This window comes from Schistocerca nitens, chromosome 1 (assembly GCF_023898315.1).
Source record: "Schistocerca nitens isolate TAMUIC-IGC-003100 chromosome 1, iqSchNite1.1, whole genome shotgun sequence".
Lineage (NCBI taxonomy): Eukaryota > Metazoa > Arthropoda > Insecta > Orthoptera > Acrididae > Schistocerca > Schistocerca nitens.
The window spans coordinates 1161396539-1161422511 of NC_064614.1; the positions used below are offsets into that span (position 1 = coordinate 1161396539).

Sequence of the window (25973 nt, forward strand, 5' to 3'; positions counted from 1 at the left end):
GCACATCCTGACTTGTCGAAGAAGTGTCTACATGGCCATACTCTGAATAAAAATGAGTCATTGAACAACCTGATATGGGCTAGCATACCAAAAATGTTTTTATTGAGAGGAATACACTAGAATGAGGTGGACAGTGTATGATTTTATTATTGCATTTCAAGATGGCAGCATTGGTAGTGTGAAAGTACTACAGCCTATGGGAATTATTCCTGGAGTAAACTGCAACAGAGAATTTCAACGGCTGGACAAGATTCACAGTATGTAGCACAAATATCCACTAAGGAGTCTAGTTGGGAGAAAAGAATGCAATCCTTGGAAAATGACCAAGAGGATGATACACAGCAGGTGCAGGGTTTCTCTGAATGAGTGAAAATAAAAAGATATATATTGAGTAAGCTTTACTCTTTTCAAACTTTAGAAGCTTTTTCTGAAAATTTACATTTTCAGTTGCATTATTCCCTACATCTCTAGAAGTATAGCATTCAAATTATCAGTGATTTGTAATAGATATACTGAGTCCACTGTATGGTAAGTATAATAAAACTATATAGGAGAAAGTACAAAAAATTATACAGAATTACAAATGTATCGTTAAAAGGTAGAATTTCCGAAACCACTGGCGGAAATTCAAAGATTTTATTTCAGTACATTGAGAACACAAAATGTAGCGCCCTGTAACAATTTTATGTCCATTGCTAAAGTGGTTTATGTAACACGGGGAAGGCAAGTCGCAAAATTTAACGTTGGTGACATACGGCATTCCAGCTCCCGTCAATAGTCACAGTTTTCCAAATTCTTCCCACATTGTCTCTTTATTTCTGTTTCTCCCTTTTCCTGTATTTATTTACCTTATTGTGATTGCCTATATACGTAATAATTTCTGTTTTTACAGTTTTTAGTTCCATCTCTTACTCTGTTCATGTATCAATTTCCATATGTAATACCTCTTGAAGTCATTATTTAGTACTCTTGTCTTTATTCTGTTGAGATTATTAATTTAATGCCGTATTTTACGGTCTATAAGACGCGCTTTCTTTTCTAAAGATTGTCTCCAAAATCAAGTGCATCTTATACTCGAAATTAATATAAAAATATCCAGTGTTTGATTTAAAATTCCCGCCAGTCCTAAAAATGGCCATGTATTCGATGCCGCTGGAAACCTATCCCATCTGGCAACTCTGGATTCTACTGGCAGCAATAGTGCACCGATTCGACGAACGTGAGCTGCAGGGATTCACAAGCTTGCTAACACTATGTCACTCCAGCCCCACAGTCACAAACCCAGAACCCTGTCTAGCCTATGATGCTTCATTGCAGTCTGCAGTGCCAGAAAACTTGAATTAAAATGATTTATTTTATCGGCAACAGTACAATATGTTGTGTCGATTCCCTAAGGTCTCGACACAATGAGTGGATAGGTGCACGCGAAACTAACGCAGACGGGCGTAAATTCTGAAACAGGAGACTGGATGAAAAACTATAAAGAAAAGAAGAGAGATTTTAATATACTTAACTTTAATGTAGTCTTGTTCTTGTTGAAATACATCTCTTGCATAGTAGTAAGCAATTAGCAATGATACACATGGCGCCTTGCTAGGTAGTAGCGATGGACTAGCTGAAGGCTATTTTATCTGTCTCTCGGCAAATGAGAGGAAGACGTGATACGTCTTGTCGCAAGCTATGTCGTCCGTACAACTGGGGCGAGGTCAAGTCCGTGTCTTGTGACCTGCCATGTGGTGGCGCTAGGTTTGCGATTACATAGTGGCGACACGCGGGTCCGACATGTACTACAGGACCGCGGCCGATTTAAGTTACCACCTAGCAAGTGTGGTGTCTAGCGGTGACACCACATTCCTCCCCCGCAAATCGGCGAACGGTCGTGAGATAAGGCTTCCGCCCGCCGTGGGGAGGACCCCATGTTGACGTATGCGATGAGGTGGGGAGCCTAACAACAGGCGAGGCTGTGCCACCCGCACCCGGCCATTCGGTCCGAGGGGAGCTAGGAAACGCCTGCAAACCTAGTCCAGGGTGCACGTCAACATGAGGTGTATGCGCACGTAATGAGACAGAAGGGTCGACCTCCATGTGGTCGGAGCACCCGACGGGCGAAGACGACATCTGGTCCGGAGCGGGCAAGAGGTCCATGGCGGAGGACGGCTGGTCACGGGAAGCAAGCGGCGGCGCGTGACCCAGGGAGGCGCGAGGCGGCTGCAGCGAAGCGTCCGCTGCTGGCGGCGCCGGCGGCGGCTGCGGCGGCGCGACGCCATGAGGCAAAATGGAAGGCATCGTCGGTAACACCTGGGGATGAGGCGAGCCAGTAGATGGGTCCCCAGGGCGCTGACCCGACGGCTCCGTCGCTGAAAGCAGACGGGGAGCGGCAGAACCCAGGCGACGACAGAGGCGCAGCTGATTGAGATGCCGACGCACCTCACCAGAGGCCCCCAAAACCAAATACATCGCGCGGCCGAGGCAGCGAAGAATGCGCCCTGCGAGCCAACGCTGTGAACCGCGATAGTTGCGATAATAGACAACGTCGCCAGGAGCAAAAGCAGGAGTCTGCCGCTGCACAGGAACCTGATGTGGCGGATGCAGCAAAGACATCAGAGTTCGATGAGGACGACCATGGAGCAACTCAGCCGGCGAGCGACCATCGCGAGGCTGAGAGCGATATGAGGACAAAAAGAGCAACAAAGCGTCCTCCCGAGAATGCGACTCTTTCAACTTCAACATCTGCGACTTGAAAGTCCGGACCAATCGTTCCGCGGCACCGTTTGACGGAGGCGAAAACGGCGCGGATGTCAGATGTTGAATACCATTGGCCTTGCAGAACGACTGAAATTCTGCGGACATGAATTGTGGGCCATTGTCGGAAACAATAGTCTGCGGAAGACCTTCAATGCAAAAGATAGCAGACAAGGCTTGGATTGTGGCAGAAGACGTCGTGGAAGACATCCGGACAACAAAAGGAAAATTACTAAAAGCATCGACCACAACCAACCATCGAGCATTCCAGAATGGACCAGCAAAATCGATGTGCAAGCGTTGCCAAGGGGAAGTGGCTTTCGGCCATGCAAAGAATTTCCGCGGCGGTGCGGATTGTTGTTCGGCACACGCCACGCAAGAGGAGCACCTATTCGTAATCGCAGCATCGATTCCGAACCAAGTACAGTGCTGTCGAGCAAGTTGTTTCGTTCGCACTATACCCCAATGTCCTTGGTGAAGAAGCTTTAAGACAGAGGACTGCAACGATCGTGGGACCACGACTCGGGATTGATCATTATCGGAACGCAACAACAAAACACCACGTCGTACAAAAAGTCTCTCCTTGTGAGCAAAAAAAACGGCGAACCAAAGGATCCTCGATCCGTGACTTTGACAAGGGCCATCGCGTAGCAACAAAACGCAAAACGGGAGCAAGGACAGGGTCAGCAGCTGTGGCTGTAGCTACACGACGAAAATCAATCGGAAACGATGCGACCACGTCATCGGCTTCCGAATCAATGAACATGCAAGCAAGTTCGGAAGAATCGAATGCTTTATCCTCAGCAACAGGCAAACGGGACAACGCATCAGCGTTTCCGTGCTTAGCAGTGGACCGATACAAGATATCGTAGCGGTACTGCGAGAGAAAAAGCGACCATCGAATGAATTTCTGCGCTGTACGTGGAGGTACAGGCTTGTTCGGATGAAAAAGTGATGTCACCGGTTTGTGGTCCGTGATGATGGTAAAGTGACGACCATACAAGAAATCATGGAACTTTGAAACACCAAACACAAGAGCCAAAGCTTCCTTCTCTATTTGTGAATAATTTCTTTGCGCAGAAGAGAGCAATTTGGACGCAAAGGCAATAGGGCGATCATGCGAGCCATCCTTGTGCGCAAGCACAGCACCGATCCCGAAATCCGATGCATCTACCATCAACAAAAGGGGTTTTCGGGGATCGAATGGCGTAAGGCAAGTATTGGAAAGTAACGCCGATTTCAACTGGCGAAAGGCGCGTTCGCATTCCGTCGTCCAGACGAACGGAACACCTTTACGGCGTAAGCGATGAAGCGGAGCTGAAATGGAAGAAGCATTGCGCACAAATCGATGATAATAATTTACCTTACCCAGCACACTCTGTAGCTGTTTTAAGTTCTGCGGTGACGGCAAGTCCTGAATGGCACGAAGGTGCTCTGGACTCGGATGTATACCTTGGGCGTTAAGGACATGGCCCAGGTACGGTAAGTCACGAGCAAAAAACACACATTTGTCCTTCCTCAAGCGAAGACCATTCTGACGCAAGACCTGAAATAAGGTCCGGAGATTCTGCAAATGTTCGGCTTCTGTCTTTCCTGAGATCACAATATCGTCCAGATAGTTCGCAGCAGTAGGGACCGACGCACAAATAGTTTGTAAATATTGCTGAAATAAAGCAGGGGCGGATGCACACCCGAATGGCAGTCTGTTGAAGCGATACAAGCCAAGATGCGTGTTTACCACCAAGACGCGCTGGGATTCTTCGTCCACAGGCATTTGCAAGTACGCATCTGCTAGGTCCAATTTTGAAAAATATTTTCCCGGGCACAGTTTGTCAAAAAGATCTTCCGGGCGGGGCAAAGGAAAAGTAGCAGTCACAAGTTGTGGATTCACAGTGGCCTTGAAGTCCACACAAAGTCTCAGTTTTCCGGAAGGTTTTGGCAAAATTACTAAGGGTGAGGCCCAGAGAGAAGCCTGCACACGTTCAATTACACCTTGAGATTCTAAATCGTGCAATGTTCTTGCGACCTCATCACGCAATGCGTGGGGAACATTGCGCGCTCTGAAAAATTTTGGTTGCGCGTTATCTTTCAGTTCCAAATGCGCTTCATAGGTCTTAGCGCAACCAAGGCCCGGTGCAAAAATGTCTGCAAATTCTTCACAAAGACTAGAAACACTGGCGGAAGGCACAGTCTGATTCACGGATAGGACCTGATTTACAATAGACAAATTAAACAATTGAAACAAATCTAATCCAAACAAGTTCACTGCACTAGAGGAACGAAGAACATAAAATGACACAAGTTTTGTCTGTCCCTTGTATGTTGCAATAAGGCTGCACTGTCCTAACACAGGTATATGCTGTCCTGAGTAACTAGTTAACGTAACATTTGCGGCACGCAATGGCGGGGCGCCCAGTTGTTTGTACGTGTCGTGATTGAGCAAGGAAACTGCAGCTCCGGTATCGAGCTGGAATGGTAGCACTTTTCCTGCAAAGTCTAAGTCCACAAAAAGTTTATTGTCTTGTTGACGACAAGAGCGACTGTCTCGTGCAATTTGAACTGATACAGGTCCAGAAGCACTTGCAACTTTACGGGATTTCCGGCGACGTCGACGCACACTTTGGGTGGGACGAACACAGTCACTGTTAGCTAAAGTGTCACTGGACGGGTGGGAATGAACGACATGAATGTCCATGGGCGAAGGTCCACGAGCCTGATTGTCCTGGGTGCGATTCCGGCGCGAAGCAAAGGGCCTGGAATTTGTGTTATTGTCTGATCTTAACTTTTTCTGGCAAACACTTTGTACATGTCCTTTCTTGTGACAGTAAAAGCAAATAGCTTGGCGTGACGGGCAATGTTCACGCGAATGTCTAGTGGCACACCGCGGGCAAGATTTCACTGCATTTGCTTGCTTACGCGGCGCACGTGGTTGCAAGCTAGGCGGCCGCAGCGAAGTCGGGCGCGAGGGCCGCTTAGCGTCCCGTGCAGCGGGCCGGGCGGGCCGATTAATGTGACACACTGCTGGCGAAGTTTCAAATGATTCCTGAGCAAAGTCAAGTGTGTCTTGCCTGTCCAATATGTCTATCACTTGTTGCAGGGAGGGATTAACGAGTTTCAAAATCTGTTCCCTTATGCGAACATCAGAAACGTTCTGTGCAATTGCATCACGCACCATAGTATCTGAATATGGGAGGCCACATTCACAGGCAAACGCGCAGTCTCTAGTAAGTCCTTGCAAAGTTGCTACCCACTCCCTATTAGTCTGACCGGCGGTACGTTTTGTACGAAAAAACGTATACCGTTTGGCAACTACATTTACTGTTTCTTTGAAATAGGCATCCAAAGCAGACAAAATTTCTTCGTAGGACAGAGTTGCTACGTCGCGTCGGGGAAACAATTTCACTATCACCCGGTAGGTAGACACACCGACACAAGAAAGCAAAAACGGCTGCCGCTCTTTACCTTGAATTCCATAAGCAGTGAGGTGGAAGTTGAACTGATCGGCCCACTCAGTCCAGCTTTCGGTTGTGGCCTCAAAGGGCCTAAATGGCGGTGCGACAGCGTTGTGTGGCTGCGGTAGCGAAGAAGCGGCTGCCGCCGCATCGGTTTGCAGCGCACGTTGACCCTGGACGAGCTGTCCAAGGGCTTCCAATAACGCCTGCGTCTGCTGATTCTGCAAGCGAAAAAATTCGGACAGTACATCTGGAGAATGCGGCGAAGCCATGACACAAGCAAATTAGAGCAAATAGAACACAAAGACTGCAACGTGGGCGCGGCACCACACCTCGTCGCCAAAATATTGTTGTGTCGATTCCCTAAGGTCTCGACACAATGAGTGGATAGGTGCACGCGAAACTAACGCAGACGGGCGTAAATTCTGAAACAGGAGACTGGATGAAAAACTATAAAGAAAAGAAGAGAGATTTTAATATACTTAACTTTAATGTAGTCTTGTTCTTGTTGAAATACATCTCTTGCATAGTAGTAAGCAATTAGCAATGATACACATGGCGCCTTGCTAGGTAGTAGCGATGGACTAGCTGAAGGCTATTTTATCTGTCTCTCGGCAAATGAGAGGAAGACGTGATACGTCTTGTCGCAAGCTATGTCGTCCGTACAACTGGGGCGAGGTCAAGTCCGTGTCTTGTGACCTGCCATGTGGTGGCGCTAGGTTTGCGATTACATAGTGGCGACACGCGGGTCCGACATGTACTACAGGACCGCGGCCGATTTAAGTTACCACCTAGCAAGTGTGGTGTCTAGCGGTGACACCACACAATACTTTGGTTAGAATTTAGTTTCGTAATTCAGAAAATAAAGGTATTCATATTACGCAGGCCGTAAGATGAAAGTAATAGCATATGCAGAAGAATGTGGGAACAGAGCAGCTGAGCGGAATTTCGGCCGTCCACCAACAGAAAAAAACCATTCGCAATTGATGGGCTAGTAAAGAAAAACTGAAAAAAGTGAGGAAGACTAAATGTGCAAATAGACTGAATGCAAAATAGCCAGAACTACAAGATAACGACTTTCAGTGATTTTGAAGGTCAGTTCGGCTTTATAACCTAACAATTTTTTTTAGTCTGGCTCTGCAGTCTAATAATGAAAATGGCAAAAAGGTTATTTTTTAAGAAACTGCTCAGAATTTAAAGTGTGTCTTATTGTCTGTGGTGCCCTATAGTCCTTAAAATACGGTATAAACTGTTAAAACGGCATTGCTATTCGACTTCACTGTTAATGTGTCTTCCAGGTTTGCTCCCTTTATATTTATTTACGACTCAACTATTTTCCCTTTTTAATTGCGCTACTACTGCACCGCCAAAGATGGCTTTTACTGTGTGTTTGCCCATCAGCATAGATGATTACCTATTTTTCAGTGTTGTTTACAAACATTCTAACTTCTTTGTCGACTAGAATCAATTACAGTCTGACGATGACCTTTCAAGCCGAAAACCGGCATACACAGTATTGTGCTTTTCTTTTATAATTATGTTGTTCTACCAAGAAGCGATAGTTGAATCAGTTAACAAGAAAATTTGATACCCTGTATACCCCTATATCACACACAGCATGGGTGACCAAGATTTCGGCTCGCGAGCTGTGCGCTGGTAGGAGTGTTTTAGCTCTCAGCCTCACTGCACATTCCCCCTCCCCCCTCTCTCCGCCGTAACCTCCCCCCCCCCCTCTCTCCACCGTAACCACCAAACATGCTGTCTGAACGCAAGGAAAGGGAAGAGGGGAAATTGCTAACGTGTTGAATTTAAATGGCAATGCAGTCGCACTGCAGGCGACTTGGCTTTATAATTTACATTTCGCGACAACATAGATCACAAAATAAACAAATTTTCAATTTTATTTAATTATTTTTGGTGCGTTAAAGACATATTTTTTTTCTTGGAACAAACTGTCTGCATGTGAACGGACGCAGACAGTTTCACAGATTTTCGCACTCAGATCGCCATGTAATCGTGACTTATTGAGCGTCACAAACGAAAAAAGGCCTGCCGGCTGCTGTGGCCGACTGGTTCTAGGCGCTTCAACCCGAAATAGCGCTGCCGCTACGGTCGCAGGTTCGAATCCTGACTCGGGCATGGATGTGTGTGATGTCCATAGGTTAGTTAGGTTCAAGTAGTTCTAAGTTCTAGGGGACTGATGACCTTTGACGTTAAGTCCCATAGTGCTCAGAGCCATTTCAACCAATGAGCCACGTCACCGGGCAACAGTTATTCGTGACAGGTTTGAAGAACATTCCGGACAGTTAGAGCGAATGATTTGGTCACCCAAATCGCCTGACATGAATTCAATCGAACATTTATTGGACATAACCAAGAGATCGGTTCGTGCGAGAAATCCAGCACCTGCAACACTTTCGCAGTTGTGGATGGTTACAGAGGCAGCATGGCTCAATATTTCTGCGGGCTACTTTAACGAGTTGTGGAAGCCCACGCCACGATGGCGCACTAGGTCGGGATAAAAAGAGGTCCGACTCCATTTTAGGAGGTATGCTGTGACATTCGCCACCTCACTGTATACGAGGTGTGGCTAGAAAATAACCGGACTAGTACTGGTGAAACAATAAAACGAATGCAATAAGGCTGAAAGTCGCGTGGCCTGTCACGTGACTCTCGCTCCGCCTACTGCTCGAGTTTCATCTGCCTCCTGCACTCAGTCTGCCCGTGGCGTCTGTTTTAAGTAGTTGACGTTTTGTCTGTGCGTCGGAAAATGTTGAGTGTATAGAAAGAACAGCGTGTTAACATCAAATTTTGTTTCAAACTAGGAAAATCTGCAAGTGAAACGTTTGTAATGTTACAACAAGTGTACGGCGATGATTGTTTATCGCGAACACAAGTGTTTGAGTGGTTTAAACGATTTAAAGATGGCCGCGAAGACACCAGTGATGACACTCGCACTGGCAGACCATTGTCAGCAAAAACTGATGCAAACATTAAAAAAATCGGTAAACTTCTTCGACAAGTTTCCTTGTCAACTCCTGTTAACTCAGACACTGCTCTGATTGTTAAACGGCGATCTTGTCGAACAAGTTTACCGATTTTTTCAATGTTTGCATCAGTTTTTGCTGACAATGGTCTGCCAGTGCGAGTGTCATCACTGGTGTCTTCGCGGCCATCTTTAAATCGTTTAAACCACTCAAACACTTGTGTTCGCGATAAACAATCATCGCCGTACACTTGTTGTAACATTACAAACGTTTCACTTGCAGATTTTCCTAGTTTGAAACAAAATTTGATGTTAACACGCTGTTCTTTCTGTACACTCAACATTTTCCGACGCACAGACAAAACGTCAACTACTTAAAACAGACGCCACGGGCAGACTGAGTGCAGGAGGCAGATGAAACTCGAGCAGTAGGCGGAGCGAGAGTCACGTGACAGGCCACGCGACTTTCAGCCTTATTGCATTCGTTTTATTGTTTCACCAGTACTAGTCCGGTTTTTTTCTAGCCACACCTCGTATGTACAATTGTGGTAAATGATGAACCAGAATGTCATTGAAACGTGAATTTAACTTTCAAAATCTTTTCTTAAAGAATTTACTTTATTTACTGGCGATTCATCAAGAACATTGACACATTTAATCACACTGTGTGAGCATGGAAGTAGTTGCCAGGAAGTAACTGATGGAAAATTACTTTTAACAAATATGAATTTATTCCTGAAAGCTTTTTCAAAACATATTTAAAGTTATAAGAAGAAAAGCACCCTCGAAATATCAAGTTACAGTTTTATTTAGAGGCAAAGAACAGTATTAACAGTAGGAGCCTTCGGGCTGAGAAGCTTGCCTGTTCCCTTTCAACCTTTCAACACGGCTGTAGTCATGACCTGTAACAACACCCTCTGAAAGAGTACACTGGTGCAAATCTGCAACACACCAGATTACTTTAAACAAAAAAATTTTAACAACTCACACAAACATAAAAACTATGCACCCCGTAAGAGGACTGGAAATGGTACAACCCTCAAATTATTTGCCACCGAGAAAGTGCATTTTAAAAAAAAAAAAAAAGGAAGGGACTCTAACGGTGGAAGGGTGGCAAGCTTATAACCTAAAATGACTATTTAAATAAAACCCTTAAAATGCAGACTTACATAAAATGTACAATATGCTCTACATTACACATGTACGACCTCGCAAGATGATAAGCGAGATAGAAACATATTTCAAGAATTCGGCCTTTAAGCAATAAATTCGTTAATACCGAATCCGACAAACATGAGAGAGGCAGCTTTTAACGTACGACAGACCCACAGACAGACACGACAGACACTAACTGCCTAACAAATGCGGACGAGAGACAGACGAGCAAGCTGGGGACGAGAGACTGACCAAGAAAACAAGTAGAATTTAAAAGCTAAATGACACAACATATCTCCAGTCACTTAACTTCTAATAAACTGCGATTTCTCGAGAAGACCTGGCGCAGCACCCCCAAAACGCTCTCCCGAACCGTTCGCTGTCAACCGCTTCAACGGAGGCAGGAAGGGGGCGCCGATCTCCCGTCTCACAGCGTCGCAGCTCGCCGTGGCCAGACCGATGTCGTGGGTTGACTCCTGTTGCTCTCGTGTTCGCCGCGAAGCCACTACGCCTCGCTACACGGAGCGACTACTGGACTCACGTGGCGACCTCACATGCGCCGACGCTCAAGACAGACGAGTCATCTTGTGTCCCAGTGCGTGACCGACCAACCGATCGATCCAACCACCAACGCCAATTGAACTCGAGCTGACTGGCGGCCTAACACATACTAGCACTCCGGACGACCGACAGACACTAACCGCCTCACCAATGCTGACAAGAGACAGGCCCAGAGTAACTGGCTGACCAACTGACCAGACTCGCCCAGACTGACAGACTGATCTGGCTGACCAACTGCCTCCGACTGACTAACCGACTCAGACTGAAAGACTCACCGACTGCGGAGTTTTTTTTCCTTTATTGTAATTGTAATACCTCTACAAAGGTAGGCTGGCAGCAGCATTCTACGCTGCTCTTCAGCCTTAGAGTAGACACTGAGAAAACAGAAAGAATACTCATAATTGACATAATGGCGGGTAAAAAACAGTAGACATAGAATACAAAACATGGAGCCGTCCACACTCGACGATAATCCACATTACAAACTGTTGACACGATGCACAAACACTGATGATTTCGATGGCACATGTGAACGATGGAGCGTGACTGTGAACACTAAGCACAAAACACGACGGCACACATTAGAAATGGATGGCGATGATCTCAAGCGCGCGAATGTCCACGTAACGTGTGCGGGTCTGGGGACATGCCAAGAGGGGAAGCGGGAGGGGGAGGGGGAGAGTGGAGAGCAAAGATGCCAATGGCAGAGGGATGGGAGGAGGAATGGGGGTATGGGGGTGGGGGAAGCCCGGGGGAGGAGTGGGGTGAAAGGGAGGAGGGACGGAAGGGGGATAGAAGGGAGTGAGGGTGCCCAAAGGAAAAAACGGAGGAAGAGGGAGGGAGGATCAAAATTGGTAGGAGGGGTAGATGGAGGGGAGGAGGGCATCATCAAGGAGGGGGGGAGCTGGCGGAAGTCACCTTGGGAGAGGGTATGGAGTGTGGAGAGATGGAGAGCAGGTGGGACGTGGAAGTACAGGCGCAGCAGCGGACGGGGGCGGGAGAGGATGGCAGAGACCAGCAGGTGAGGAGGATCGAGTTTACGGGAGGTGTAGAGGATCTGTATCCGTTCAAGGAAAAGGAGGAGGTGGGGGAAGGGAATAAGGTCGTACAGGATCTGCGTGGGGGAGAGGAGACAGATGCAATAGGCGAGGCGAAGAGCATGGCGTTCTAGGATCTGAAGGGATTTGTAAAAGGTAGGGGGAGCGGAGATCCATGCAGGGTGGGCGTAGCAAAGGATAGGGCGAATGAGGGATTTATAGGTATGGAGGATGGTGGATGGGTCCAGACCCCAAGTACGGCCGGAAAGGAGCTTGAGGAGACAGAGTCGGGAGCGTCCCTTGGTTTGGAGACTGCGGAGATCATAGCGCCCCTTAAATCCACGTAAACAGGCAACTTTTCCCCTTTCACACCAGAGGGAGATACCAAAGCTGCGATTGCCACAGCGGCGCCACCGCCAACAACGGAGGGCGACTGCTTTACACTATGCGCTGCGGCGACCTTCTCAAAACAGCAATTTTTACTACGGCTCAGTCATGTTTAATCCGAACAGGAGAACTGTCTAAGCAGCACAGGTGCAAGCTGGCTTTGGTGGCTGTAGGGCGTTGCGCGCTGCTCACCCCACGATGGGCCTGGTGAAGTTGAGTCGGCGCAGTGCCGCCCTCACGAGCTGGTCGGAGCGAGGGTGCAGCCGCATCAGGTAGCTGAGCACCTGGCCCACCCACCAGGCGAGCGGCGCGCCGTGGAACAGCCGCACCGTGGGTAGCAGGTCGGCCGGCACTGCCGGCGGATGGAACGGCGTGTGCGCCAGGAAGCCGCGGGCCGCCCCTAGCCGCACCACCAGCTGGTCTCTGCGCGCTGAAACACGCCGAGTGTTCCGTCACATTGAGGGGAAGCGTTCGTCAAACTGACCGAAAGCGGCCATCTTCAGTTTATTTTTTATTTGTCAGTAGAGCCGAGAGACGAGAAGTCTACATCTACATCTACATTTATACTCCGCAAGCCACCCAACGGTGTGTGGCGGAGGGCACTTTACGTGCCACTGTCATTACCTCCCTTTCCTGTTCCAGTCGCGTATGGTTCGCGGGAAGAACGACTGCCGGAAGGCCTCCGTGCGCGCTCGAATCTCTCTAATTTTACATTCGTGATCTCCTCGGGAGGTATAAGTAGGGGGAAGCAATATATTCGATACATAATCCAGAAACGCACCCCCTCGAAACCTGGACAGCAAGCTACACAGCGATGCAGAGCGCCTGTCTTGCAGAGTCTGCCACTTGAGTTTGCTAAACATCTCCGTAACGCTATCACGCTTATCAAATAACCCTGTGACGAAACGCGCCGCTCTTCATTGGATCTTCTCTATCTCCTCCGTCAACCCGACCTGGTACGGATCCCACATTGATGAGCAATACTCAAGTATAGGTCGAACGTGTGTTTTGTGAGCCACTTCCTTTGTTGATAGACTACATTTTCTATGGACTCTCCCAATTAATCTCAACCTGGTACCCGCCTTACCAACAATTAATTTTATATGATCATTCCACTTCAAATCGTTCCACACGCATACTCCCAGATATTTTACAGGAGTAACTGCTACCAGTGTTTGTTCCGCTATCATGTAATCATACAGTAAAGGATCCTTCTTTCTATGTATTCGCAATACATTACATTTGTCTATGTTAAGGGTCAGTTGCCACTCCCTGCACCAAGTGCCCATCCGCTGCAGATCTTCCTGCATTTCGCTGCAATTCTCTAATGCTGCAACTTCTCTGTATACTACATCATCATCCGCGAAAAGCCGCATGGAACTTCCGACACTATCTACTAGGTTATTTATATATATTGTGAAAACCAATGGTCCCATAACACTCCACTGTGCCACGCCAGAGGTTACCTTAACCTCTGTAGACGTCTCTCCATTGAGAACAACATGCTGTGTTCTGTTTGCTAAAAACTCTTCAATCCAGCCACACAGCTGGTCTGATATTCCGTAGGGTCTTACTTTGTTTATCAGGCGACAGTGCGGAACTGCATGGAACGCCTTCCGGAAATACAGGAAAATGGCATCTACCTGGGAGCCTGTATCTAATATTTTCTGGGTCTCATGAAGAAATAAAGCGAGTTGGGTCTCACACGATCGCTGTTTCCGGAATCGATGTTGATTCCTACGGAGTACATTCTGGGTTTCCAGAAATGACATGATACGCGAGCAAAAAACGTCTAAAATTCTACAACAGATCGATGTCAGGGATATAGGTCTATAGTTTTTCACATCTGCTCGATGACCCTTCTTGAACACTGGGTCTACCTGTGCTCTTTTCCATTCATTTGGAACCTTCTGTTTCTCTAGAGACTTGCGGTACACGGCTGTTAGGAGGGGGGCAAGTTCTTTCGCGTACTCTGTGTAGAATCGAATAGGTATCCCGTCAGGTCCAGTGGACTTTCCTCTGTTGAGTGATTTCAGTTGCTTTCCTATTCCTCGGGCACCTATTTCGATTACAGCAATTTTTTTTCGTTTGTGCGAGGATTTAGGGAAGGAACTGCAGTGCGGTCTTCCTCTGTGAAACAGCTTTAGAAAAAGGTGTTTAGTATATCAGCTTTACGCGTGTCATCCTCTGTTTCAATGCCATCATCATCCCAGAGTGTCTGGGATGATCCCCAAGGTTCCAATAACGAAATCGCGTCCGAAGTACTTCAAAAATACTTAAACGTGTGACGCAACCGTCCTGCCACGTTCAGTTTTTGAAGCAACAATTTGCGGCATAAACGAAAGTCGGTAAGCGTGTTTCTACATCTGAACGGTGATGTCTATTCAAATCTCACGTCAGTCGCAGATGCAGATAATGCTTGCTTTAAATACAGGTTGTATCGAAAATAATCATCCGACTTGGCACATCTATATTTCTCAAACTAATAAACATATATAATGAATTTTGTTTTTTGATAAACGGCAAACTCGAAAAGTTTTTTCTCATACATTTTCATATGTATTCCATACACCCCCTTGAGATGCAAGAGATAAACAGAGTCATTTACAAATCCTCACTAGAAATAATCACATACAGTCAGGTCCAAATCCACCGGTTAGTCCCCCAACAGTTAGGGGCAAAACCCACTGGGACCCGGGGCAAGTAAGGACCTGCTTCCTTGGTACTTTAAATATGATGCTGGAAACAATCAGATCAAAATGCCTCGGACTTGGAGGTGACGGAGTCCCACCTCTAATTGACAAACCAGGGACTCCTAAGATACGACACGGCAAACGAATGGTAACGAGATGGGGAGCTATTAATATCAATGGGGGCTACTCTGGGAAGAACTTAGAGCTGGCAGAGGCTGCAAGTGAGATGGAAGTGGGAGAATACAAGGTCTACCTGTCAGGAGTCAAAGCAGGAATAGTACAATGGGGTGTAGGGCTTTACATCAGGAAAGAAATGGAACACAGCGTAGTTGCAATAAGGTATGTAAACGAACGACTGATGTCGATAGATTTGACAGCATATAGCCAAAAAATTAGGATTGTGTCAGTATATTCGCATTGTGAAGGGACAGATCAAGATAAGATGGATTGGTTTTATGACGCACTCAGTGATGTAATTGTTAGAGTAAAGGACAAGGACAGTGTTCTGCTCATGGGTGATTTTAATGCCAGGATTGTAAATCGAACAGAAGGGTATGAAAAGGTTATGGGTAAATTTGGAGAGGATATGGATGCCAACAGGAACGGTAAACAACTCTTGGATTTCTGTGCCAGTATGGGCTTAGTAATCACAAACTCCTTTTTTAAACATAAGAACATCCACCGGTGTATTTGGGAAGGCAGGGAAACAAGATCTGTCATTGACTATATAATAACAGATCAGGAATTCAGGAAGGCTGTGAGGGACACACTTGTATTCAGGGGATTCTTTAATGACACTGATCACTATTTAATCTGCAGTGAAATTGGTATTGTGAGGCCGAAAGTGCAGGAGAACAGGTCCATATGTAGGAGGATAAGAGTGGAGAAACTTCAGGATAAGGAAATGAGGCACAAGTACATAACAGTGATCTCAGAAAGGTACCAGTTACTTGAATGTAGTCAATTACAGTCATTGGGAAAGGAATGGACAAGGTACAGGGACACAGTACTAGAAGTGGCTAAGGAATGTCTTGGAACAGTAGTGTGTAAAGGTAGGGTGAAGCAAACAGCTTGGTGGAATGACACAGTCAAGGCAGCCTGTAAAAGGAAGAAGAAGGTGTATCAAAAATGGCTACATACTAGAACTCAGGTAGACAGAGAAAGTTATGTTCAAGAGAGAAACAAAGCCAAACAGATAATTGCAGCATCCAAGAAGAAATCTTGGGAAGACTTTGGAAAAAGGTTCGAGACTTTGGGTCAAGCTGCTGGAAAACCATTCTGGGCTGTAATTAGCAGTCTTCGAAAGGGAGGTAAGAAGGAAATGACAAGTACTTTGGACAGGTCAGGAAAACTGCTGGTGAATCCTATTGATGCCTTGGGCAGATGGAGGGAATATTTTGAAGAGTTGCTCAATGTAGGTGAAAATACGATCAGTAATGTTTCAGATTTTGATGTTCAATGGGAGAGGAATGATGATGGAAATAGGATCACATTTGAGGAAGTGGAGAAAATGGCCAATAGATTGCTGCGCAATAAAGCGGCTGGGGTGGATGGAATTAAGTCGGAACACATCAAATACAGTGGAATGTCAGGTTAAATGGCTACACAGGATAACTGAAATGGCGTGGGAGTCGGGACAGGTTCTATCAGACTGGACGAAAGCAGTAATGACATCAATCTTTAAACATGGAAACAGAAAAGATTGTAACAACTACAGAGGTATCTCTTTAATCAGCGATGTGGGTAAAATCTTCTCAGGTATTGTTGAAAGGAAAGTGCGAGTATTAGTTGAGGACAAATTGGATGAAAATCAGTGTGGGTTTAGGCCTCTTAGCGGTTATCAGAACCAGACTAGTAGATAGTGTCGGAAGTTCCATGCGGCTTCGCGGATGATGCTGTAGTACACAGAGAAGTTGCAGCATTAGAAAATTGTAGCGAAATGCAGGAAGATCTACAGCGGATAGGCACTTGGTGCAGGGAGTGGCAACTGACCCTTAACATGGACAAATGTAATGTATTGCGAATACATAGAAAGAAGGATCCTTTATTGTATGATTCTGATAGCGGAACAAACACTGGTAGCAGGTTCTTCTGTAAAATATCTGGGAGTGTGCGGGCGGAACGATTTGAAGTGGAATGATCATATAAAATTAATTGTTGGTAAGGCGGGTACCAGGTTGAGATTTATTGGGGGAGTCCTTAGAAAATATAGTCCATGAACAAAGGAGGTGGCTTACAAAACACTCGTTCGACCTATACATGAGTATTGCTCATCAGTGTGGGATCCGTACCAGATTGGGTTGACGGAGGAGATAGAGAAGATCCAAAGAAGAGCGGCGCGTTTCGTCACAGGGTTATTTGGTAAGCGTGATAACGTTACGGAGATGTTTAGCAAACTCAAGTGGCAGACTCTGCAAAAGAGGCGCTCTGCATCGCTGTGTAGCTTACTGTCCAGGTTTCGAGAGAGTGCGTTTTTGGATGAGGTATCGAATATATTGCTTCCCCCTACTTATACCTCCCGAGGAGATCACGAATGTAAAATTAGAGAGATTCGAGCGCGCACGGAGGCTTTCAGACAGTCGTTCTTCCCGCGAACCATACGCGACTGGAACGGAAAAGGGAGGTAATGACAGTGGCACGTAAAGTGCCCTCCGCCACACACCGTTGGGTGGCTTGCGGAGTATAAATGTAGATGTAGGTAGATGTAGATCTTTAGCTTACGGCAAATAATGGAGAAGTGCTACGAGTGGAACAGGGAACTGTATCTATGCTTTATAGATCTAGAAAAGGCATATGACCAGGTTCCTAGGAGGAAGTTATTGTCTGTTCTACGAGATTATGCAAGAGGAGGCAAACTTTTGCAAGCAATTAAAAGTCTTTACATAGAAAGTCAGGCAGCAGTTAGAGTTGACGGTAAATTGAGTTCATGGTTTAGAGTAGTTTCTGGGGTAAAACAAGACTCCAACCTGTCTCCACTGTTGTTCGTATTATTAATGGATCATATGTTGAAAACAATAGACTGGCTGGGTGAAATTAAGATATGTGAACACAAAATAAGCAGTCTTGCATATGCGGATGACTTAGTTGTGATGTCAGATTCGATTGAAAATTTGCAAAGTAATATTTCAGAGGTGGATCAGAAATGTATGGACTATGGTATGAAGATTAGCATCTCCAAAACGAAAGTAATGTCAGTGGGAAAGAGATATAAACGGACTGAGTACCAAATAGGAGGAACAAAGTTAGAACAGGTGGACGGTTTCAAGTACTTAGGATGCATATTCTCACAGGATGGCAACATAGTGAACGAACTGAAAGCGAGGTGTAGCAAAGCTAATGCAGTGAGCATTCAGCTACGATCTACTCTCTTCTGCAAGAAGGAAGTCAGTACCAAGACTAAGTATTCTGTGCACCGTTCAATCTTTCGACCAACTTTGTTGTATGGGAGCGAAAGCTGGGTGGATTCAGGTTACTTTATCAAAAAGGTTAAGGTTACGGGTATGAAAGTAGCTAGGATGATTGTAGGCACTAGTAGATGGGAGCAATGGCGGGAGGGTGTCCACAATCAGGAAATCAAAGAAAAAATGGGAATGACCTCTATAGATGTAGCAGTCAGGGCGAACAGGCTTAGATGGTGGGGTCATGTTACATGCATGGGAGAAGCAAGGTTACCCCAGAGACTCATGGGTTCAGCAGTAGAGGGTAGGAGGAGTCGGGGCAGACCAAGCAGAAGGTAGCTGGATTCGGTTAAGAATGATTTTGAAGTAATAGGCTTAACATCAGAAGAAGCACCAACGTTAGCACTGAATAAGGGATCATGGAGGAATTTTATAAGGGAACTATACTCCAGACTGAATGCTGAAAGGCATAATCAGTCTTAAATGATGATGATGATGATGATGATGATGATGTAAGCTGATGGACGAGAAGTCCCCAAGGTTCCAATAGCGAAATCGTGTCCGAAGTACTTCAAAAATACTTAAACGTGTGACGCAACCGTCCTGCCATGCTCAGTTTTTGAAGCAACATTTTGCGACATAAACGAAAGTCGGTAAGCCTGTTTATACATCTAAAGGCCGATGTCTATTCAAATTTCACATCAGTCGCAGATTGAAATAATGTTTGCTTTAAATACAGGTTGTATTGAAAAGAAGCATCCGATTTGACAAGTCTACATTTCTCAAACTAATAAACATATATAATGAATTTTGTTTTTTGATAAACGGCAAACTCGAATATTTTTTCTCATACATTTTCATATGTATTCAATACGCCCCCTAGAGATACAAGAGATAAAGAGAGTCTTTTATAAACCCTCACAAGAAATAATCACAAACAGTTAGGTCCGGTGACCTTGGAGGCCAGTTATGTGAGGCTGTCCAGTGTGACCGTTCGATATCCTCTGATTTAAAAATTCCCAAACTTCCAGATGCCAATGTGGCGCTGTCCCACTCTGTAATAGGATGACCAGAGCGGGTGACGTGGTCGGTGTTGTAGGGCGTGACTGGGTAGAAGAAGGTGGCGATTTTTAGCAATCTTCCTCTTTATTGTTGGTTCTTCTAATACATTTTCCGGTAGCTCAGCCCCACCGCTCGTGTCGTGGTGGAGACGTGCTGAAGCACGCTGTCTGGGGAACACGACGCCGCACTCTGCCAGGGGCTGCGCAGGCGGTAGGAGGTTAGCAGTACGAGGCCCGGGCCAGCTCGACACCTGCAGACGCAGTAGCTCGTGACGACGCCGGGAGTCGCCGGTGCAGCAGTGGGCAACACCCACCGCCAGCCAGTCCTCGGGGACAGTGTCACTGATGACGACGACATGACAGCGACCGAACGCCCAATCTGTCGAACCGAATGCCGACGCCCACCTCTGATGACCTTAAATAGTGCAGACCGCTACTGAATCCGCCGGTTACGCGGCGGCGTGTTTATTAGAACGTTCTCGATGAGTTGGCTAACACAACCGCCACCTGCGTAATTCTGCTAATGCTCCGTTCTGGCTGTTGAAGGCTGCTGCGCACATAAACACATACCAACGCTCATTACAAAACTGTGTCACCTGCATAACGCGCTGGCCAGCCTTCGTCCGCCGTCTGCTGTGAGGCAGACTAAATCGCAATTTCGCACCATATTTCCTAAAAATAATCGCTTGTCCTCTATAATTCCAATTGGTAAATGAAGTCGCTCGAATCAGTCTCCAACTGTTGGAAAATAAAGTTCTCAAGTCTATCGAGATACCTACTTCCTGTAACACAGAAATGGACCATACAACTGTTTCTGTGAAATTGGACAAAACACATGAAACTTTGGAGAGTCCCTCTCATATTGTACAACATCATGTGGTTGTTCTGTACCCCATATTCTCACGTTATGATGGTTCACCCTTCCACTTGAATGGAATGTTGCCTACTCACTAAGCACTAAGCTAGGAAAAACACTGTCATCCTCCACCTCGCTAACAACAAAATTACAAAACTCCAAGCCGGCCACTGTGGCCAAGCGGTTCTAGGCGCTTCAGTCTGGAACCGTGCTGCTGCTACAGTCGCAGGTTCGAATCCTGCCTCGGCCATGGATGTGTTTGATGTACTCGGGTTACTTAGGTTTAAGTAGTTATAAGTACCACAGCGCTTAGAGCCATTTGAACAAAACTCCACATGTTGTTGTTTGTCACCTTCAAATAAAATGGTTCAAACGGCTCTGGGCACTATGGGACTTAACATCTGAGGTATCAGTCCCCTGGAACTTAAAACTGCTTAAACCTAACTAACCTAAGGACATCACACATACCCATGCCCGAGGCAGGATTCGAACCTGCGACCGTAGCGGTCACGCGGTTCCAGACTGAAGCGCCTAGAACCGCTCGGCCACAGAAGCCGGCGTTTGTCATCTTCACGAAGAGCTTGCAGCAGCTGAATTTTGTATGGTTTCATGTGTAAACGGCGACCCAATACATGCCAGACGGACATTGGGGGCATTTTGAGCTGTCGAGCTGCACGCCGAACGGATTTTTGCGGGCTCCTTGTGAAACTGTGGCGGCTGCGTTCGACGTCTGTGTCTGACACTCTGGGACGGCCCGGCGATTTTTCTTTAGCCAAACAACTTGTTTCTCGGAACTGACTATGTCACCGCCTAATGCTATGTGTTGTAGGAGGATCCACACCATACCTAGAACGAAAGTCACGCTGAACAGTTATTACTGGCCCGCACTTCGCAAAACGTAGAACACAAAACGCTTCTTGTTGTCCCGACACCATTTTTACTAGAACTGAAGTGGGGGCACACCGCTGCTACCTAGCGGGAACCATGTAAAACTCGAGAGTTTACTTTCTCCAACAGTACGTTGTTCATTCACATCTCTAAAATAACATAATAGGAATGATTTTTTTAAGTCGGGTGATTCTTTTCTATATGCCCTGTAGTTGTCGTGGCCATTAGTTACTTTTCACACAGAACATTGTGAGTTGATGCTAATCAAAAATGCTTATAAGGCGACAAAGGCGCCATTATCAACACCCCAGGTGAGTTTGACGAGCTACGAGAAGCTGGATGTTCCCTCTGCAATATTGCAGAAAGAGTTGGCAGGAATGTAGGCACTACATCTGATTGCTGGCAGCTGTGGTCACGGGACTGCACGGTCGCAAGACGACATGTCTACATCTACATCTACATGACTGCTCTGCAATTCACATTTAAGTGCCTGGCAGAGGGTTCGTCGAACCACAATCATGCTATCTCTCTACCATTCCGCTCCCGAACAGCGCGCGCGAAAAACGAACTCCTAAACCTTTCTGTCCGAGCTCTGATTTCTCTCATTTTATTTTGCTGATCATTCCTACCTATGTAGGTTGGGCTCAACAAAATATTTTCGCATTCGGAAGAGAAAGTTGGTGACTGAAATTTCGTAAATTTCGTGATCTCCGGATGATCACGTGGCACTATCAGGAGAAAAGACCATCCTTTTCGTCGCATGGCTCTGGTGCGTCGCACTACATCTGCAGCAGCAATTTAATCAATGGTTGGCACCACAGTGACACAACGAACTGTTACAAATCGGTTACCTCAAGGGCAGCTCCGAGCCAGACGCCCTGCAGCGTGCATTCCACGTACCACAAACCACCGCCGTTTGCGATTTCAGTGGTGTCAAGCGAAAACTCCATTTAGGGCAGGGTAGGTTTGCTTTCTCGTGAAAGGCAGTCCTGCCTCCTTGCCTGTGATGGCCCTGTGTTGGTTAGAAGGTGGGCAGTTGAGGGCCTGAAACCAACGTGTCTGCGTGCTAGACACACTCAACCTGGAGTTACAGTCTGTGTTGATTTTGTAAGACGGCAGGGGCCTCTCGTGGTTATCCCACGACCCTGACTGCAAGTTTGTAAGTCAGTCTGGTGATCTGACCTCTTTTATCCATCTATTTACTGGATTATAACTAAAGCTACTTATTGTAATTGGGACCTAGAGTTCGGGTCACAGTATTATCCTCTTTATTATCCAATGCTCTGGATTTATAATCCTCTGATTAATAGCACTGCACATATTTTCCTGTATCAAAAAATTCTGTTGTGTGTTCAGTGGTGACGATATTAACTTTCTTCTCATACGGTATGTTACGTTTATGTCATAATTAACGAGCAGCCTTTTTTCGGTATATGCTTATTACAGATTATAGAAAGTGAATACAGTTCCTTACATTTTATGTAACGTAAATCTAGTAAAAAGTTCGTTAGGCTAAAATTCTTTATACACTACTGGCCAATAAAACTGCTACACCAAGAAGAAATGCAGATGATAAACGGGTATTCATTGGACAAATGTATTATACTAGAAATGACATGTGATTACATTTTCACGTAATTTGGATGCATAGATCCTGAGAAATCAGTATCCAGAACAACCACCTCTGGCCGTAATAACGGTCTTGATACGCCAGGCACTAAGTCAAACAGAGCTTGGATGGCGTGTACAGGTACAGTTGCCCATCCAGCTTCAACACGATACCACAGTTCATCAAGAGTAGTGAGTATTGAGTATTGTGACGAGCCAGCTGTTCGGTCACCATTGACCAGACGTTTTCAGTTGGTGAGAGATCTGGATAATGTGCAGGCCAGGGCAGCAGTCGAAGATTCTCTGTATCCAGAAAGGCCCATACAGGACCTGCAACATGCGGTCGTGCGTTATCCTGCTGAAATGTAAGGTTTCGCTGGCATAGAATGAAGGGTAGAGCCACGGGTCGTAACACATTGAAACGTAACGTCCACTGTTCAAAGTACCGTCAATGCGGACAAGAGGTGACCGAGACGTGAAACCAATGGCACCCCATACCATCACGCCGGGTGATACGCCAGAATGGAGTTGACGAATACACGCGCCCAATGTGCGTTAACCGCGATGTCGCCAAACACGGATGCGACCATAATGACGCTGCAAACAGAACCTGGATACATCCGAAAAAATGACGTTTTGCCATTCGTGCACCCAGGTTCGTCGTTGAGTACACCATCGCAGACGCTCCTGTCTGTGATGCAGCGTCAAGGGTAACCGCAGCCATGGTCTCCGAGCTGATGGTCCTTGCTGCTGCAAACGTCGTCGAACTGTTCGTGCAGATGGTTGTTGTCTTGCAACGTCCCCATCTGATGACTCAGGGATCGAGGCGTGGCTGCACGATCCGTTACAGCCATGCGGATAAGATGCCTGTCATCTCGACTGCTAGTGATACGAGGACGTTGGGATCCAGCACGGCGTTCCGTATTACCCTCCTGAACCCACCGATTCCATATTCGGCTAACAGTCATTGGATCTCGACCAACGCGAGCAGCAATGTCCAGATACGGTAAACCTTAATCGCGATAGGCTACAATCCGACCTTTATCAAAGTGATGGTATGCATTTCTCCTCCTTACACGAGGCATCACAACAACGTTTCACCAGGCAACGCCGGTCAAACGCTGATTGTGTATGATAAATCGGTTGGAAACTTTCCTCATGTCAGCACGTTGTAGGTGTCGCCACCAGCTCCAACCTTGTGTGAATGCTCTGAAAAGTTAATCATTTGCATATTGCAACATCTTCTTCCTGTCGGTTAAATTTCGCGTCTGTAGCACGTCATCTTCGTGGTGTAACAATTTTAATGGCCACTAGTGTATTATTATAGAGACACGACTCTGTAAAACTTTGTCGGTTAGTAGCGACGTCTGGCAGTTAGGGTTTTCGTGTAGCAACAAGGCTACATATGCGGCCAGTTCTCTGCCAGTCATAATGCAGCTACTTTCTCGTTCTCGTATCTAGCGTTGCAAGTGATTTGCCGTATTTACAACCACATACGGACTATGTGGTAGTTACCCCTGTCAATGACTTTGTATTTGCCACATGTATGCAATATGAGCACTGGAGATATTTACGGCTAACGTTGTAAATTACGTAACTATGATGACCTACTTTAGGTAAGATTATAGTTTTACACCACTTACCACATGTACACTCATGTTCAGAAAAAACAGAACACCTTGAACTGCTAGAGATAGGGCGTTCACATTCACAGTACATGTAAGGTCAACATCGACAGCGCGGCACAACACCACCTACCGGTAAAATGTGGCTGCTTCTCTTCATGTCGCTATATAAACCGAAGTTAATGGATCGGTGTGACTTGAACAGAGCCGGTCATTGTGGCTGAGAGGTTCTAGGCGCTTCAGTCCGGAACCACGAGGCTGCTACGGTCGCAGGTTCGAATCCGGCCTCGGGCATGGACGTGTGTGATGTCCTTAGGTTAGTTAGGTTTACGTAGTTGTAAGTCTACGGGACTGATGACCTCATCTGTTAAGACCATAGTGCTTAGAACCATTGAAACCATTTTGACTTGAACAGACGTGCAGGATGTCTCGCAGACGTATGCGCAAACCGTACCGTCAAATCAGTGAGTCTTCGGGCGTATTATAAGCATGAGAGAATTTAATGCATTCATCCGGGAAATTGCTACTTTGCTACTCGTGTGGGACGAAGTGTTTCGGAGTGCAACGGGTGTGTACAGAATATTTCACAGAAGGCCGTAGAACACTACGAGATGGCTCAGGTCGCACCAACCAGACCACCGCCCCAGAAGGTCGACACCTCATACAAATGGCATTGCAGGACAAATCTGTACTCTCCGCGGCTCTGGTGCAACAGTGTAACAGTGGAACACATCGTACACTATCAGAAGTGACAGTTGGTCGCCGTTTATTACGATAATGGTTAACGCGCGTAGTTCACTTCTCCGCCTACCTTTGACGAATGTGGGAAACATGCTAGTCGGCAATGCTGTATGGATGGACGTCACTGGGGACAGAAATGGCATCAGATACTGTTTTCGAATGAATCCAGGTTCTGTTTGTTTGAGAATGGTGGCCGCATTTTGGTTCACCACAGACATGGGGAGTGGTACCACAGTGACTGCATTTGCACAAGACACACAGCGCCAATTCAAGGCCGTATGGTGTGTGGTGCTATTGTGTACAACCAAAAATCACAGTTGGGGTGTGTCCAGGGCACTATGACCAGTTTGGCCTGCATGATAACATCCTGAAACCTGTAGCCATTTCCTTTCTGCACAACACTCCAGACGCCATTTTTCAGCAAGACAATGCACGACCACATGTTGCTGCACAAACATGTGCCTTCTGGTGTCACAGGATGTCAGCCTTTTGCTCTGACCCACCAGGTCACCCGACTTGCCGCCAATCGAAAATGTGTGGGATATCGTGAAACGAAAGGTGCAGTGCTGTGACCCAATGCCACTCACCAAAGATGAACTTTGGGACCAGGTGAATGCGTCATGGATGGCTACAGCACAGGACTCCATTCGCACCTTATGCGCATAGATGCCATCACGCGTGGAACAAGTTATCAGGGTCCATGGTGGACCTTATGCCTACCAGCCAACAGGACACCTGCTTAACTGTAATGACTGAAATGTTAATCATATCTGCAGAATATAA

At 46.4% G+C, this 25973-nt stretch overlaps 1 protein-coding gene across 1 annotated transcript in view; it reads right to left on the reverse strand.

The window, feature by feature from the left end:
• Positions 1-25973, reverse strand: part of LOC126232816 (alpha-(1,6)-fucosyltransferase-like) — a 173813-nt gene that overhangs the window by 93492 nt on the left and 54348 nt on the right. Inside the window, exon 2 of the mRNA XM_049942822.1 lies at positions 12513-12750. Within this exon, the coding sequence (XP_049798779.1) occupies positions 12513-12750 (238 nt within the window). The remainder of the gene's footprint in view (positions 1-12512; positions 12751-25973) is intronic.